This window comes from Aphelocoma coerulescens, chromosome 28 (genome assembly GCF_041296385.1).
Source record: "Aphelocoma coerulescens isolate FSJ_1873_10779 chromosome 28, UR_Acoe_1.0, whole genome shotgun sequence".
Classification (NCBI taxonomy): Eukaryota; Metazoa; Chordata; class Aves; order Passeriformes; family Corvidae; genus Aphelocoma; species Aphelocoma coerulescens.
Genome location: NC_091041.1, coordinates 3047005 through 3064656, shown reverse-complemented (window position 1 = coordinate 3064656; position 17652 = coordinate 3047005). Strand labels below are relative to the sequence as shown.

The window sequence follows — 17652 nt, the reverse complement described above, 5'->3', positions numbered from 1 at the left end:
GAATTCACTGTAGGATTCAGTGCATTCTCTATCTCTTGGGATCTTTAAATCAAGATGGGATGGATTTTTATTTGCACTTTCCAGCTCCGGTGAACTGGGATGGAGAGAAAATGGTAGGAAGTGAAGGCTAAAAACATTGAGATGGATTTAAGGAGCACATTTTTAATAGTGAAGGTAATCAAGCACTGGAGGAACTCTCTGTAGGATCTGTGGCATTCTCTATTGCTTGGATCTTGAAACGGAGATCGGGTGCATTCTCTGTTCCTTGGGGTCTATAAATCAAGATTGAGTGGATTCTCTGGAGCTTGGGATCTTTAAATCAAGATCAGGTGGATTTTTATTTACCCTTTCCAGCTCCAGTTAGGGCGGGATAGCGGGATGTGGGATGCTGTGATGTTTGAAACAACCCCACAGAGAGCCAGCGGGAGAACCTCTAGACAGGAAAGTCCGAACCCCAACGAAACCATTTTGCAAAACGATGCTTCAGGGACCAATCCTCCCTTCCAGGCCGAGCCCCAGCAGCGCGTGAGCCATCGCGGCGAGTACGGACGGGGAGATGCCGGACGCCGCCGCCCACCTGCCCTTCTACTACGGCAGCATCGCGCGCTCGGAGGCCGAGGAGCACCTGAAGCTGGCGGGGATGGCGGACGGGCTGTTCCTGCTGCGGCAGTGCCTGCGCAGCCTGGGCGGCTACGTGCTGTCCATGGTGTGCGACCTGCAGTTCTACCACTACCCCATCGAGCGCCAGCTCAACGGCACCTACGCCATCCTGGGGGGCAAGGCCCACTGCGGCCCCGAGGAGCTCTGCGAGTTCTACTCCAAGGACGCCGACGGGCTCTGCTGCCCCCTGCGCAAGCCCTGCAACCGGCCCAGCGGGGTGGAGCCCCAGCCCGGCGTCTTCGACAGCATGAGGGACAACATGGTGCGGGAATACGTGCGGCAGACCTGGAAACTGGAGGTACTGGGCCTTTCCAGGGTTGGGGTGGGAAGCCGTGACCTCTCTGGCGCTGTTGTGTCCCGCTTGCGGCACGGCAGAGCAAGGTCCCTCTCCTTGCAGGGTGCTGGCACTGAGAGGGGTCTGAATCCTGCTCTTTCCCAGTTTCTTCTTCAGAAACTGGTCCAGACATCTTCCCAAGCCTTCAGAGCCGTCCTTGGAACAGCTGGAACTCACTTTGCAAGCCTTCCCCCAGGTGTCCTTCTCCTCTGCAGGCATGGGATGCTCCCTGCCTTAGACCAGAGCTCTGATCCCAAAACTTAACAGCCAATTTCAAACCCCAACAAACCCATCCCAAACCCCAGCAACCCATCCCAAACTGCAACAGCCTGTCCCAAACCTCCACAAACTCATCCCAGAACTAAACAAACCCATCCCAAGACCTAGTGACTCATTCCAGAACTAAACAAACCCATCCCAAACCCCAACAAACCCATCCCAAACTCCAGCAAACCCATCCCAAACCCCAACAAATCCATCCCAAACTCCAGCAAACCCATCCCAAACCCCAACAAACCCATCCCAAACTCCAGCAAACCCATCCCAAACCCCAACAAACCCATCCCAAACTCCAACAAACCCATCCCAGACCCCAACAAACCCATCCCAAACCCCAACAAACCCATCCCAAACCCCAACCATGGAGTTCCAGAGGCACACAAAGACATGACCCCCATGCCATGGACATGTCCCTGGCACTGATGGTGGCAGATTCTCCATAGCAGATCCATCCCTATCCTGGTGCTAATAATGCCAAGGTTGTGGCTTCCATCCCCATATGGGCCATTTTCTTAAGAATTGGACCTGATGATCCTTCTGGGTCCCTTCCAACTCAGAATATTCTGATTTCTGGGAATAGCTCTCATGTGAGGCACCTGTGCCTCCAAGCCTTGTGCTGAAGATGAAATAAAACCAGACTTAGACTTTGGCTCAGGTCTTTGTCACTCTTTGGAGTGGAATTTTTGCCTCTCTGGAGAGTTTTTTTTTTGGCCAGTGAAGGTTTTACCCATGAGAGCGAGGCAGGGGGTGCTGGATCAGGCCTGTGTGTTATTTCAATTTAAAAATAGCCACAACCAGGTTCCTGCGTTTTACTGCAGACTGGGATATCTGCATATATGCAGATATATGCATAAATCAAAACTCTAAATGACCCCACTGGAAGCCATGGAAGTCACTTCTTTCTGCCTGTATCACCGTGGCTCCTCAGACACTTCCAGTGGTCAATTTGTTGTTTCGTTGGAAAGGGCTGCCCAGGGAAGTTCGGAGTGCCCATCCCTGGAGGTGCCCAAGGAAGGCCTGGACGTGGCACTCAGTGCTCTGGGCTGGGGACAGGGTGGGAATGGGGCACAGCTTGGACTCGATGACCTCGGAGAGCTTTTCTAACCTGAATCATTCTGGAATTCTGTATTTTGTTTGAAGTCCTCAGAGAAATATGGCTCAGGCATTGTCCTTATGGAGCCTTTCTGCAGAAGCTCTCTAAATTTGGCCTGTTTACACCAAATGTGTTTGACAGAATGAGGTATTTTATAGGGTGAACGAGGTGTTCTATAGGGTTTCTATAGTGCAATGAGGTGTTCTGTGCTAAAATGAGGCATTTTGTAACAGAATTCTCTCCCAGAACCGGGGATTTCCCCCCAGAGCAGATCTGCGGCCACCTGCAGATAACACAAAGGACATCGCCACCTCCTGGCAAAGGGACAGTAACGATTTAACACCGGAGTGAGCCCGGGGAAAGGAACTCAGGGTCTCTCCCTCGTGATTTCCAGACTCCACCGATCTTGCCAAGTCCTGGTGTCTGTGGGTAGTGAGCAGCCAGGAGGGCAGGGGCACCAGAAAGGTTCTGCCCTAAAGAAAATCATGGAGTCATGGAATATCCTGAGCTGGAAGGGACCCTCAGGGATCATCAGTGCAGCCCCTGGCCCTGCCCAGACACCCCAACAACCCCACCCTGGGCATCCCTGAGAGCGCTGTCCAAACGCTCCTGCAGCTCTGGCAGCCTCGGGGCCGGGACCATTCCCTGGGGAGCCTGGGCAGTGCCCAGCAGCCTCGGGGGGAAGAACCTTTCCCTGAGCTCCATGCCCAGCCCTGACCCAGCTCCAGCCGTTCCCTGGGCTCCTGTCCCTGTCCCAGAGCAGAGCTCAGCCCCTGCCCCTCCGCCTCCCCTCGGGAGGAGCTGCAGCCCCCAGGAGCCTCCCCTCAGTCTCCTCTGCTCCAGCTGAACGAGCCAAGTGCCCTCAGCCGCTCCTCAGACCCTTCCCCAGCTCCGTGTCCCTCCTTTGGACACTCTCCAACAGCTTTGGATCCTTCTGATCTTGTGGTGCCCAGAGTGCCCCCAGCACTGGAGGTGAGGCTGCCCCAGTGCAGAGCAGAGCGGGACAATCCCTCCCTGGCCTGGTGCCCCCCAGGACACGGTGGCCCTTTGGGCTGCCAGGACACACCAGAGACTCAGATCCAACTTGCCACCAACCAGGAACACGAGGCTGAATGACACCCCACAAGCCCGACATGAATCTTCCCCACATGAATGTGGTGCCTTCTCTCTTCCCTCACCAAAGTCAAAAGGCTTCAGCTGGAATCAAGGCTGGATTCAAGGCCTTTAATTACGAGACCTTCCAAGTTTCCTGTGTTGTCTGCCCCACACGAGCTGTGCTGAAGCCATCAGCAGTGCAGCAGCATGGAGGGAGGTCTCTTTTCCTGCTCTTTCCCAGGGGGATGCCCTGGAACAGGCCATCATCAGCCAGGCTCCGCAGGTGGAGAAGCTGGTGGCCACCACAGCCCATGAGAGGATGCCCTGGTACCACGGCAACATCAGCCGGGAGGAAGCGGAACGGAGGCTCTACTCGGGGGCACAGCCTGATGGGAAATTCCTGTGAGTATCCAAAGCCCCGGAAGATTTGGGGATCCCTGGATTTTTTACCATTTCCCACCCCCACTGCCCTGCTGTTACTGGTTTCACACGGCAGAGGAGGATTAGCTGCAGGTGCTCAGAGTGGTTACAGATGTTTCAAAGATGGGCTGAGCCCCAAATATGTTCTTGTCCAGTGTCTGCCCCCCATGAAGAGCCAATCTGGAGTTTCATTTGTTTCTCACATTTAAATCTCGCTGTGAAGTGTGGTCGCTGCTGCACAGGATGATGAGGGATGGAGGGTTCAGTGGGGGAAGATATTAAACACTGACACACTGGCAATGTAAGGCCCAGAAAACACAGGAGAAAGTTTTGTTCTGCATCTCTGCCCAGGTGAGACAGCCTTAATTTAATTTAATTATCTCCTGGATGAGTTAGGGAAAGAAAGAATTAGCTGGACAACAGCTCTTCAGGAGCTGGAGTGATAGGACAAGGGGGAATGGGTTGAAACTAAGAGTAAGATTAGATGGGATCTTGGGAAGGAATTGTTCCCTGGGAGGGTGGGCAGGCCCTGGCACAGGGTGCCCAGAGCAGCTGGGGCTGCCCCTGGATCCCTGGCAGTGTCCAGAGCCCCAGTGGACGCAGCTTGGAGCAGCCTGGGACAGTGGAAGGAACTGGAACACTGGGTGTTCTTGAAGGTCTTCTCCAACCCAAACAATTTTGAGATTCTCTGGTTCCATGAGAAGGGCGAAAACCTGGAGGTGAGGAGTCCCTCTTCAGTCTCTTCAGAGCAGGGCTGGAATCAGCTGGAGAGGGTGCAGGAGACCATCAGAGCCTGCAGGTGAAGATCCCTCCTCAGCCTCTTCAGAGGGTTTTGAGATGGTGACAATTCCAATGAACCCAGCCTTAAACTTTTGCTCAGATCTTCCTTGATCTTTGCAGTGGAGTTTTGGCCTCTGTGGGGGTTTTTGCCTTAATGGAGGGTTTTTTTTTTACCTGAGGTAGCAGGTACTGGATCAGGTCTGTTATTTAAATTTAAAAATAGCTCCAGACAGGCTCCTGCATTCTGTTTTGGACTGGAACCTATATAATTGATGCATTTTATACAGGGACGCCTCTGCCCACCCACCACCGACACCGTGACAGTCCTCAGCCTAAAACCAAGAGCTGCTTTTAACAATTCATTAATAATTTTCCTTCCTGCCAGGCTGAGAGAAAAGAAGGAGAACCGTGCCTACGCCCTGTCCCTCGTCTATGGCAAGACCGTGTATCACTACCGGGTGGATCACGATAAATCCGGGAAATATTCCATTCCTGAGGGCACCAAGTTCGACACGCTCTGGCAGGTACCGAGCTGGGTGTGCTTGGAAACTGAGGCACCTTTCCCTTGCTTTGAAGTGTTATCAGATCTCTCAAAACCATCAGGATAAATAAACCCCTCTAACACCATCTTTTTAGTGTCAGCAAGTCAGGAATTATTTTATTCCTGGCCAGGGTTTGTGTGTGTGGCCGACGAAATTCCGGCCTCCACGCAGACCCCGATCCAAAACTTTGTCATTGATTTGTACATTTATATGTTTATACTTAGTTATATGAACAAAGAAATTCATGTTCAGTGGTTCTAAATGACATCATAACACCAAGGTTGTGGGTTTGATTGCCATTAATAATTAATAATCATCAGAGTTGATCCCCATGGGTCCCTTCCAACTCAGAATATTCCGTGATTCTGTGCTAATTCTCTTTCATTAGTTATTGTTCTATCCTCTATTTGGTTATTAATGTCTCTGCTTTTCTGCTAATTAGACCATATTTTTAAATCTTTTTAGTCTTTTTTTTCTCCAGCAGGAACTTTCCAATGCCTGAACTGAACCTTTTTCAGTCTCTTTTTTTTTCTTCTGGTTCCTCCAAAGTCTCCTTGTGGTCCATAAATTCTGCGTTCCAGATGTCCAGCCTCAATCCATCTTCCCCTCCCAGGCTTTGTTCATTGGAGTAGATCAGTGTTAGTTTACCAAAACTTCAAATTCCAGTAATTTTCCCAAGCTGTGCTCCTGCAGAAGTAGCTCATGACAACCTTGCTCCATGCTGGCTGAGAGTAATTGAAGAATAACACACTATTTGTAATTAATACTTATATTGGTTGGGATTAATTAATTAAAACAATTAATTTAAAAGTTAAACCATGAATTAAAATTATCCAGGGAGTGGATGCCGGAACTCCCTCCTGGCCAGGGCTGTCTGAGGGACAGTAACCCCATTTTGCTGAATTTTCTGAATTCCCAGGGCTGTTTTCACTCGGAATCTTATTGAAAACAAAGATTTTTGGGGCGTTTTTATGGCAACAGAACCGTGCCAGGCTCCTGATTGCAGCTGAAATCGGAGCCAGCCAGGAGGGGAAGGGAAAGCCTGGTGTCCCTGGGGTCTGGTCCCAGGGCTGGGCTGGTTGTCCCCAGCCTGAGTCAAGCCTGGATCCAGTGGTGCTGCCGTGAAAAACTGCCTGGGATCCACGGAACAAACCCTGGAGTTCCTCTGGGAAAGGATGAGCTTTCTCTCAGGATTTATCCCACACACCAGGGCCTAAAACCCTTCCTGGCTGGGACAGCAATAACATTGCACTGAACATGCCCTACTCGTGCTGGAGAATTTGTCTTTCTTTGGGCCTTATCAAATTTCCCAAGTTCTTCCCAGCTCTGGCAGATATCCAGGGCTGCAATCACACCCTGGGACATCCCTGAGTGCACAAACAGAGGACAGAAACAATCTGGTCCCTGCCTGCCATAAATCTGAGAGGAATCATTGCCCTAAGCCACAAAAGTCGCCTTCAATAATAAAAAAAAGAGATGATTTTCTCCTCACAATAATCTTGTTTTCCTCCCACCCCTTTCCCAGTTGGTGGAGTACTTAAAACTCAAACCAGACGGGCTGATTTTCTACCTGAGGGAAGCCTGCCCCAACCCCAACATGCCAGGTGAGCTGACACCTCTCAGTGCCACCCCTGGCCTCGCTTTGCCACCCACTGGTGCCAGCTGGAGCAGTGCCAGCCCAAATTTCCCTTCCTGTGCCCAGCCTTGCTGGGGAGGGGGCAGTGAGGGCTCTGCTCCTCTGGCAAACTGGGCCAGTGTCCCGTGGTGGTGTCACTGCCCAGGCCTGAGAGCAGCAGCAGGTGGGGGGAGTCAGTGGCCAAAGGGATTTGGTGGCCCACAGACGGGTTCTGAGCGTGACCTGATTTTTAGGCAGCAGGAAAATCCATGTCCTGGAAGGCTGGGCTCTGCTGGCTCTCTGAGCACTCAAAACCAGCGGGCACTTTGGGTCCACGTGTCACAAATGTCACTTCAGAGCCTGCCCTGTCCTGGGGCACAGCTCAGCCGGTCTCTGCCCCAGTGGTGGCACTTTCCCTGAGAAAATTTGGGAATAACAGCCACATCCAGACACTTTTCCACACCTTTCTAAGATAAAGCTGTGGAAACTTCCTTTGGGGGGTGGAGGGGCTGTGATCAGACCCAGGCACCTTCAAGGACTGACCCCTGCTCTGACCCTGCTTGGGGCAAACTCTTGATAACAAACTCCTGGTAACAAATCCTCTCTCCTGATTTGCAGCCTCTGCAGCACCAGCTCCACCCACCCACCCCTCCGTGAGCGTAAGTTTGGGGGAGGCTGGGTTTTATTGGGACCTCAGTGGTTTTAATGTTGCTGCATTTCAAGCTTGGCTGATCAAACCCTTCTCTTCAAACCCTGCTTTTGTCTAAGAGCTCAGGAGCTGCACTGGATATTAAGCCCAGCTGGGGCGTTGTTCCCTTTCCAGCTTGGATGGGGATGGGGAATAGCTGGGCACAGAGAGAGCTGAAAAGGGTTTCCGTTCATCCTGAACTCCTTGCAACATGTGGGCCTGTCCTTGGGGAGCTCCATCCCTGCCCTGCTCGCCAGGCAGGAGCGAGGAAGCCGTGCTGGGATTCTGGGAATGCTCAGCCCTGCTGCTCCCGCTGGCCCCTGGCCAGGGCTTTGTGCTCCCTTCTGCCCCGGGGAATGTCTGTGCTCAGTCCCCGAGTGCTGAGCTGTGCTGAAACCAGCGGGTCTGGGGATCCCAGCGGGGGCTGAGTGAGGCCCGGGGGCTCACCCAGCACCTCAGGGTGCTTTCACAACCCACAGTGGCCTCCAGGCTGCTGGGCACTGCCCAGGCTCCCCAGGGAATGGTCCCGGCCCCGAGGCTGCCAGAGCTGCAGGAGCGTTTGGACAGCGCTCTCAGGGATGCCCAGGGTGGGCTTGTTGGGGTGTCTGTGCAGGGCCAGGGGCTGCACTGATGATCCCTGAGGGTCCCTTCCAGCTCAGGATATTCTGGGATTCTGTGACCCTGGCATTCCAAGCTGTGCCACCCTGTGGCTCTGCTCTGGGGCCAGTGGCTGCACACTGTCGCTGTGTGCTCACAAGGCCGCTCTTGCCGTGCTGGGTGTGGGCTGAGCTGCCTCCAGGCTTCCCTCCCCTTCCCGGCTCTCTGCGAACGGCGGAGTCCTGCCTGGGACGGGGAAAGCTGAGGGGACAGAGAGCTCCCAGGAGGAGGCTGCTGTGCTCAGGGTCCCTGGGTGCCCCCAGGGCCGGATCCCTGCTGTGCCCTGCCCTGCGGGAGCTGACTGGAACAGGAATGTTGGCTCCAGACCGCTCCGGTCTCAGCCCAGCTCAGGGCCTTTCAGTGGGGTCACCAGCCGGGGCTGTGTTGGGGTGTAATTTCTCTGTCCCCTTCCCCTCCATTTCCAACGGAAGCGATTTCTCCTTTATCCACTTTCTCCTCATTTCTTTTCCAGAGAAACCTGGGCTCTCTCAATGCAGACGGATACACCCCAGAGCCTGTCGGTGAGCACCTCCAGAGCCCCCTCCTCCTCACAGGGGACAGGACTGGCCATGTCCCAGGAGCCCGGGGGTTCCCTGGAGCCCTGCTACAAATCCCCTTTCTTACAAAAGCACCCGGGAGCATCCCAGACATTTCGGGGTCCTGAGCCCACACCGGGCTCCCAGGAAATCAAGCCCTGCCCCATTCCTTGCCTTACCCAGGAAATGAGGCCTGTCCTATCCCCATTTCCCACTCAATACTCAGCGTATCCATCTGTATTTCAGTGGGGTAAAGCCCTGGCTGGGGCTGGCAGGGTGGGTATGTGGAGTGGGAATGCTCAGTGATCCTCCAGGAGATGTGGAGTGGGAATGCTCAGTGATCCTCCAGGAGATGTGGAGTGGGAATGCTCAGTGATCCTCCAGGAGATGTGGAGTGGGAATGCTCAGTGATCCTCCAGGAGATGTGGAGTGGGAATGCTCAGGCCCCTCTCCCCATCCCAGCTCCTTCAGCAACCAGAACTGGGAGAGGCCCTGGGTTGTGAAAGGAAGGGAGATGCCCAGGAGGGATGAGAAATGCTGGAGGTGAAGGTGAATTGGCCAAAAGAGCAGAGAAACCCTTCCCAATCCGTGAGGGAGAGTGGGATGGGGAAGGGCCGGTTTCTAACCAAGTGTTCCTCTTGGGAAGGGGCAGGAAAATCCCGCCTGCTGCCCATGGACACCAGCGTCTACGAGAGCCCCTACAGTGACCCCGAGGAACTGAAGGACAAGAAGCTGTTCCTGAAAAGGGACCACCTGATGATCGATGAGGTGGAGCTGGGGGCAGGAAACTTTGGCTGCGTCAAGAAGGGAGTTTACAAAATGAGGAAGTGAGTGAGGCTGCTGGGGAAGGGGGAGGAGAGGCACCTGGGCTGGGCTCGAGGTGTCCCCAGCTGTCCTGTTTGTCACTAGATGGGCCCCAAAGTGACAATGGAGTGGATGAGAAATGATCTGGAAGGTCAGGGATGATGGATGTGATGGTGGAGGCACTGCCCCTAGAAGCATTCAGAAAACGAGCAGATTTTGTGGTGGGGGTTCAGTGGGGATGGTGGTGTTCGAGCAGGGGTTGGACTTGATGATCCTGGGGATCTTTTCCAACCTTATCAATCCCATGATACTATGATATGATGCTGTGATTCCGTGGCTTTCCATGGATTTTCACTGACTGCTGCAGTGCCCTGGGTAACCTGCACCACAGCCCTGGGCACACGGCTGCCACTTCCAAAGGGACTTGCTGGGCTCCGAGGAACAACTCCACGTTCCTGAGGCCACCTCTGTCCGTGTCAGGCCAAAGCAGTGACACTGAGGAGTTGTGTCACCCTTGGCTCTGTTGCTGGTTGTCTGTGATGGTCTTTACCTACTTGTGCCTCAGTTTCCTCCTGGAAAAGTGGCACTGAGGACCCAAATCGCAGTGTGGGAGGGGAGGTGTCTCCAGATCAGGGATGGCAACTTCTGGCCTCCACCCACAAGGGTGAGGTGACCTTTTCTCTCCATCCTGGGACACCAGAATGGCACAGGGCTCTGCCAGAATGGGATGTTGAGAGGTCAAACGGTGTCACACGAGAAGGGATTTCCATTCCTGGTGATGCCTTTTCCTGGTCTTAAAATCAAGAGTCATACACAGTTAGAAGGGGGAAAGGGATTTTACCTTGGTATTTATTTTAAGGATCCTTAGGTGCACACGTCCAGGTCATGTGCATCGAGATGCACCCTGCCGAGTCTCTCTCTCTCTCTGTCCCCCTCCTGAACATTGGGTATAACATTATAGGTTTTTACTAATTAGCAGATCTATCAAAGATTCCCCAATGAGAGGCTCAAGGAACCTTCCCCTGGATGGTTCTATCTTAGTTTACAGAATGTGTTCTGGAGAGGACCTTGGCCTCTGGGGCACACTGATCCCTGGCTACGAAGCTTCTAAAATGTTGAGTCTCTCAGCTTGACAAACAAGTCCAAGAATGTAGGGAAAAAGCACTGAGAATACAGAAGTTGTAAAAAGGTATAACAGGGATATAAAAGAAAAGGCAAAAAAATCTTCATGGCATCACTGGCTGTGACTGCTGAATCCAGCTGTGCTCAGCCCATCCCACAGCTGTTCCCCTGTGCAGGAAGCAGATCGACGTGGCCATCAAGGTGCTGAAGAGCAACAATGAGAAGACAGTGAAGGATGAGATGATGAAGGAAGCACAGATCATGCACCAGCTGGACAACCCCTACATCGTGCGCATGATCGGGGTGTGCGAGGCCGAGTCGCTGATGCTCGTGATGGAGATGGCTTCTGGAGGGCCTCTCAACAGGTTCTTGGCTTCCAAGAAGTGAGTGTTGGATGAAATGTGGCTGATCTTCTGTGTTTCTGCTCAAAATCTACTTCAAAAGCTCACCCCTGGAGGAGCAGGGAACTCCTCCTCCACCCTTGTAGGAGCAGGAAAGTTGAAAAGAGCAGAAGGAGAAATCTTTCCATATGAGGGACCAGGGGCTGATGCTTCTGGAGCAGAGATCTCCGTGTTCATTCTCCCTTGCAGCTGGAAAAGTCAGAGGGGACCACGACAGGTCCTTTATTGCTGAATTCTCCTTCCACCTTCCCCAGGGATGAGATTACAATGAGCAACATCGTGGAGCTGATGCACCAGGTGTCCATGGGGATGAAGTACCTGGAGGAAAAGAACTTCGTCCACAGGGACCTGGCAGCCAGGAATGTCCTGCTGGTCAACCAGCACTATGCCAAGATCAGTGACTTTGGGCTCTCCAAGGCTCTGGGAGCCAATGACAGCTACTACAAGGTGAGTGTGAGCACAGCAAAGGGTCTGAGGCAGGAACCTCCTGGCTGGGAGGATGAGACCCCCAGAGACTTGAGGATCTGGGCCGCTCATGGACCCCTCTGCACAGCATCAGGCTCTGCCTCACTGCTGTGACATTAAAGGGGCTTTGCAGAGCTCTGGTGACAAGGAGGATGCAGAGGCAGCCGGGGGGAGGGGGGTGGTGAGGAGCAGGGGGGTGAGAGGAGCCAGAGAAGAAAAGAGGATGAAGAGTGAGCCAGGGCTGATCTTCCCAGCAGTGCTCAGCTGAGGGAGAGACCCCACCTGGAATTCTTTGTCCAGCTCGGGGGTCCCCAGCACAAGAAGGATGAGAAAGTGTTGGAATGAGTCCAGACAAGGCCACTAAATTGGTCACAGGGCTGGAGCCCCTCTGGAGCCAGGCTGGGAGAACTGGGGGTGCTCACCTGGAGAGGAGAAGGCTCCAGGGAGAGCTCAGAGCCCCTTGCAGGGCCTAAAGGGGCTCCAGGAGAGCTGCAGAGGGACTGGGGACAAGGCATGGAGGGACAGGACCCAGGGAATGGCTTCCCAGTGCCAGAGGGCAGGGCTGGATGGGATCTTGGGCAGGAATTGTTCCCTGGGAGGGTGGGCAGGCCCTGGCACAGGGTGCCCAGAGCAGCTGTGGCTGCCCCTGGATCCCTGGCAGTGCCCAAGGCCAGGCTGGACACTGGGGCTTGGAGCAGACTGGGACAGTGGGAGGTGTCCCTGCCCATGGCAGGGGGTGGAATGGGATGGGATTTAAGGTCCCTCCAACCCAAACCATTCAGCACCTGCCCAAAAGGACAGCAGGGCCTGGGCTGGGCTTTGGAACTCCTGTTTTAGGTGATTTTTTCAGCGATGTGAGGTTTGACACAAACACTGAGCAGAATTCAGGCACAGCTCCCAGCACTCCGTGCCTCAGGCTGGAAATGTCCCTCCTCACTTATCTGCAGGCCAGGACAGCAGGGAAGTGGCCCTTGAAGTGGTACGCCCCAGAGTGCATCCTCTTCCACACGTTCTCCAGCAAGAGCGACGTCTGGAGCTACGGTGTGACCATGTGGGAGGCCTTCAGCTACGGGCAGAAACCCTACAAGGTGAGGCAGAAACCCTACAAGGTGAGGCAGAGCCCTCCAAGGTGAGGCAGGAACCCTACAAGTGAGGCAGAGCCCTCCAAGGTGAGGCAGGAACCCTACAAGTGAGACAGAGCCCTACAAGGTGAGGCAGGAACCCTACAAGTGAGGCAGAGCCCTACAAGGTGAGGCAGAGCCCTACAAGGTGAGGCAGGAACCCTACAAGTGAGGCAGAGCCCTACAAGGTGAGGCAGGAACCCTACAAGTGAGGCAGGAGCCCTACAAGGTGAGGCAGAAACCCTACAAGGTGAGGCAGGAACCCTACAAGGTGAGGCAGGAACCCTACAAGTGAGGCAGAGCCCTACAAGGTGAGGCAGGAACCCTACAAGGTGAGGCAGAGCCCTACAAGGTGAGGCAGGAACCCTACAAGGTGAGGCAGGAACCCTACAAGGTGAGGCAGAGCCCTACAAGTGAGGCAGAGCCCTACAAGGTGAGGCAGAGCCCTACAAGGTGAGGCAGGAACCCTACAAGGTGAGGCAGAGCCCTACAAGGTGAGGCAGGAACCCTACAAAGTGAGGCAGAGCCCTACAAGGTGAGACAGGAACCCTACAAGGTGAGGCAGGAACCCTACAAGGTGAGGCAGAAACCCTACAAGGTGAGGCAGGAACCCTACAAGGTGAGGCAGAGCCCTACAAGGTGAGGCAGAGCCCTACAAGGTGAGGTAGAAACCCTACAAGGTGAGGCAGAGCCCTACAAGTTGAGGCAGGAACCCTACAAGGTGAGGCAGAGCCCTACAAAGTGAGGCAGAAACCCTACAAGGTGAGGCAGAGCCCTACAAGGTGAGGCAGGAACCCTACAAGGTGAGGCAGGAGCCCTACAAGGTGAGGCAGGAGCCCTACAAGGTGAGGCAGGAACCCTACAAGGTGAGGCAGAGCCCTCCAAGGTGAGGCAGGAACCCTACAAGTGAGGCAGAGCCCTACAAGGTGAGGCAGAGCCCTACAAGGTGAGGCAGGAACCCTACAAGGTGAGGCAGAAACCCTACAAGGTGAGGCAGGAGCCCTACAAGTGAGGCAGAGCCCTACAAGGTGAGGCAGGAACCCTACAAGGTGAGGCAGAGCCCTACAAGTGAGGCAGAGCCCTACAAGGTGAGGTAGAAACCCTACAAGGTGAGGCAGAGCCCTACAAGTTGAGGCAGGAACCCTACAAGGTGAGGCAGAGCCCTACAAAGTGAGGCAGGAACCCTACAAAGTGAGGCAGAAACCGTACAAGGTGAGGCAGAGCCCTACAAGGTGAGGCAGGAACCCTACAAGGTGAGGCAGGAACCCTACAAGGTGAGGCAGAGCCCTACAAGGTGAGGCAGGAACCCTACAAGGTGAGGCAGGAACCCTACAAGGTGAGGCAGAAACCCTACAAGGTGAGGCAGGAGCCCTACAAGGTGAGGCAGGAACCCTACAAGGTGAGGCAGAGCCCTACAAGGTGAGGCAGGAGCCCTACAAGGTGAGGCAGGAACCCTACAAGGTGAGGCAGAGCCCTACAAGGTGAGGCAGGAGCCCTACAAGGTGAGGCAGGAACCCTACAAGGTGAGGCAGGAACCCTACAAGGTGAGGCAGAGCCCTACAAGGTGAGGCAGGAACCCTACAAGGTGAGGTAGAGCCCTCCAAGGTGAGGCAGGAGCCCTCCAAGGTGAGGCAGAGCCCTACAAGTGAGGCAGAGCCCTACAAGGTGAGGCAGAGCCCTACAAGGTGAGGCAGGAACCCTACAAGGTGAGGCAGAGCCCTACAAGGTGAGGCAGGAGCCCTACAAGGTGAGGCAGGAACCCTACAAGTGAGGCAGAGCCCTACAAGGTGAGGCAGAGCCCTACAAGGTGAGGCAGGAACCCTACAAGGTGAGGCAGGAACCCTACAAGTGAGGCAGAGCCCTACAAGGTGAGGTAGAAATCCTACAGAGTGAGGCAGGGCCGTACAAGGCGAGGCAGAGCTGGCCCTGTCACCGATGGATGTCACAGTCACAACAGGGACACTCTGGAACTCTGGTTCCTATTGCCCTGAGTGGGTGTTCCTACAGTTGGACACACAGGAAAGGAGACTTTGGGAAAGGTACAAAGCAGGTTGGACCCTGCAGCTTTGTGTTCGTTTTAAGAGAGAAGAAACAGAAGACAAACAGAATTGATCTGGGTTTGAATCAAAGCTGAGCTTCTTTTTGATCTTTCTTCTCTTTGATCCTTCTGCTCACTTGAGAGATAAAAAATCACTTCTCATCCACTGCTGGGCCTGTGCTTGGGTGGGGTCTGGAGAGTGGGGTGGGCAGGATGGGTGGGATGGGGTTGGCAGAATAGGAGGGATTGGGTGAGTAGGATGGACAGGATGGGGTCTGCAGGGTGGGTGGGATGGAATTGGCAGGATGGACAGGATGGATTGTGCAGGATTTGTGGGAGTCTGGAGGCAGGATGGGGTGGGACGGGATGGGACGGGATGGGATGGGATGGGATGAGATCTGCAGGCTGGATGGGATGGGTCACCAGAATTGATGTGACGGAGTAACCAGGGTGGGTGGGATGGAGTGTGGAGGCTGTGCAGAATGGGGTCTGCAGGATGGGTGGGATGGGGTCTGTGGGATGGGATCTGCAGGATGGGATCTGCAGGGTGGCTGGGATGGGGTCTGTGGGATGGGATCTGCAGGGTGGCTGGGATGGGGTCTGTGGGATGGGATCTGCAGGATGGGATTTGCAGGGTGGCTGGGATGGGGTCTGTGGGATGGGATCTGCAGGATGGGATCTGCAGGGTGGCTGGGATGGGGTCTGTGGGATGGGATCTGCAGGATGGGATCTGCAGGGTGGCTGGGATGGGGTCTGTGGGATGGGATCTGCAGGGTGGCCTGGCCACAGCGTGGGACACCAGCTCTGGCTGCTGGGATGGGAGCAGTGACTGCCGGGTGTGGGGTGTGTGTGGGATCTAAGCTCCACCCCAGGCCCAGCTCTAAGCTGTCTCCTCTAACCCTGCTACCAGCTCTGAACGCATTCACCCCTTTCCCACTTGCTCCCATCCCAGAAAATGAAGGGCCCCGAGGTGATCAGCTTCATAGAGCAGGGCAAGCGCATGGACTGTCCCCAGCAGTGCCCAGCAGAGATGTACGCCCTGATGCAGCAGTGCTGGACGTACAGGTGAGGAACTCACCACGGTCCCAGCTCCATCAGAGTCACCAAACCCCAGCATGGCATTGGAAATTTGGGTTGGAAGGGACTTTAAAGCCCATCCAGTGCCACCCCTTGCCATGGGCAGGGACACCTTCACCGCTGTCTGCATGGTGACAACGCAAAGCAGATGGTGTCTCCTGCCTTGGTTTGTGATGATTCCCCTATCCATATTATCCACATCCCCTGTATTTACTATCAGACCCCTCCATCTACCTGTGCCAATCCTGGAAGATCCCCAAGGCTCCGTGTCTTTGACCCTCTCCATCCCAGAAAAGTCTCAGCTGCCTCCTGAGCCCTGGCACAGCCAGGCTGCTGCTCTCCCCCAGGCCCTCTGTGTGTCCCCTCATTGTATCAGGTCCCTTTTGTCCTCTCTGATGACTTTATTTGTTCCTCTCTGCCCTTGCAGATGGGAAGAACGCCCAGGATTTGTGGCTGTGGAAAACATCATCCGCTCCTACTACTACAGCATTGCTGCCAAGCCCGAAAATGGGCCAGAGACAGCGGACAAGGCCAAAGCAGCTCTTCCTTGAGATTCCTTCTCCACTCCTCCACCTGCCCTGCATGGACCTGGAAAGGCTCTTTGTGAAGTTTTGCTTTAACCTCTCAAATGCTGGCTCTGTCCTCAGCAGCTGCAGAACTGAGGGTGTGGGGGACGTTGGTGTCCCCACAGACAGGGACACCCAGCTGTGCCTCCCAGCTCCTCCAGCCTCACCCAGCCCAGGAGTACAGACAGTGTTAGAGCTCCTTCCCACCCAATTGCAAAGCTATCCCAGGACCTCAGAGCTTTGTGCCTCCCAGGCTCACCGAGGATGAACTGTGTTGGCTCCAGAAAATCTGGATTTTTCTTAACAAACAATCCTGTCCCAGGAAACCACCAGGTGCACGTTTCTGGTGGGGTTGGCACGGGGTGGGACACAGCACAGGGAGCCACCGAGTCCTTTTCCCCTCGGATTAGGGCAAGGAGCAGCTGGGATGAGGAGGAGCAGTGGGACAGAGCTGGTTCGTCCCCCTGCACCCCTGGCCAGCACGGAGCAGGTGTCACCCAGCCCTCCAAGGTGGCTCCCAAACAATTCCAGGACCAATCCCTCAGCTCCTGGATCCCACCTGGCCCCTCTGTGCTGATGAAATGTTGTTTTTCAAGCTTAAAAACTGGTCACCCTATAAATAAACTATTCCATGTTCTGAACATCCCATGCCTCGGATCATTGAACTTGGAGAAATTCTGGCAACTGCTTCAGGCTGGCTGCCAAAAACCCCCAAACCCATCGGGGTTACAGAAACCTCCAACGCTGCCTTTTTAGTGTCAGAAAATCACTTCATTCTCAGCTCTGGGTGGGGATGGGGCTGACAAAATCCCAGCCTCCACACAGCCCCCGATCCAAAACGTCCTCACCTTCTTATACATTTTTAGCAAACAGAGCAGTGAATGTTCACTGAGGCGTAGCAAGGTTAGCTCAACAAAATTCACTGGTTTTGTCACTTTTCCAGGCTGTGTTCCCACAAAAGGAGCTTTGCTGTATGCCAAGAGTAATTTAAGAATAGCACCTTGTCGGTAATTAATATATTGGTTATGATTAATTAACTAAACCTTATTTTAAAAGCCTTATCATTTCCAACAGGCTGACAAGAAAATAATTGTGATTTCCCTCTACTTTAGGCCAGGATTTCCCTCCCTGATGCTCTCCTTGCCCAACCTGGCCACCTTTGGGCTGGTTTTGCTGCAGAGCTGGTGGGTTTTTTGTAGGTTTTCTTGCAAAAAATAAATTGCTCAGCTGGGTCTGCTGTGATCCCACCTGCCCCCAGTGCAGGGCATCGGCCGAGGTGGGGGCTGAGCTGCAGAGAACAGAGAGGCTGTGAAGGCTGAGGGAGCAGAGGAAGGAGGAGGTGGGAGCCCTGCGATGCAG

At 54.3% G+C, this 17652-nt stretch overlaps 1 protein-coding gene across 3 annotated transcripts; it reads left to right on the top strand.

The window, feature by feature from the left end:
* The first annotated feature begins 556 nt into the window (after positions 1–556).
* ZAP70 (zeta chain of T cell receptor associated protein kinase 70) lies at positions 557–16932 on the top strand. Of its 3 annotated transcripts, XM_068997039.1 has the most exons (12): positions 557–958; positions 3703–3863; positions 5047–5185; positions 6729–6807; positions 7437–7477; positions 8636–8684; positions 9346–9526; positions 10802–11008; positions 11281–11473; positions 12439–12579; positions 15603–15715; positions 16155–16932. In XM_068997039.1, exons 1-12 carry the CDS (start codon positions 557–559, stop codon positions 16276–16278), a joined length of 1830 nt encoding a protein of 609 aa, XP_068853140.1. In that variant the 3' UTR covers positions 16279–16932. The 3 variants fall into 3 exon arrangements, with proteins under 3 accessions (XP_068853140.1, XP_068853141.1, XP_068853142.1); XM_068997040.1 differs by lacking the exon at positions 7437–7477 and having other exon boundaries at positions 8595–8684; positions 9352–9526; XM_068997041.1 differs by lacking the exon at positions 7437–7477 and having other exon boundaries at positions 6729–6873; positions 8661–8684; positions 9352–9526.
* Positions 16933–17652: the final 720 nt, after the last annotated feature.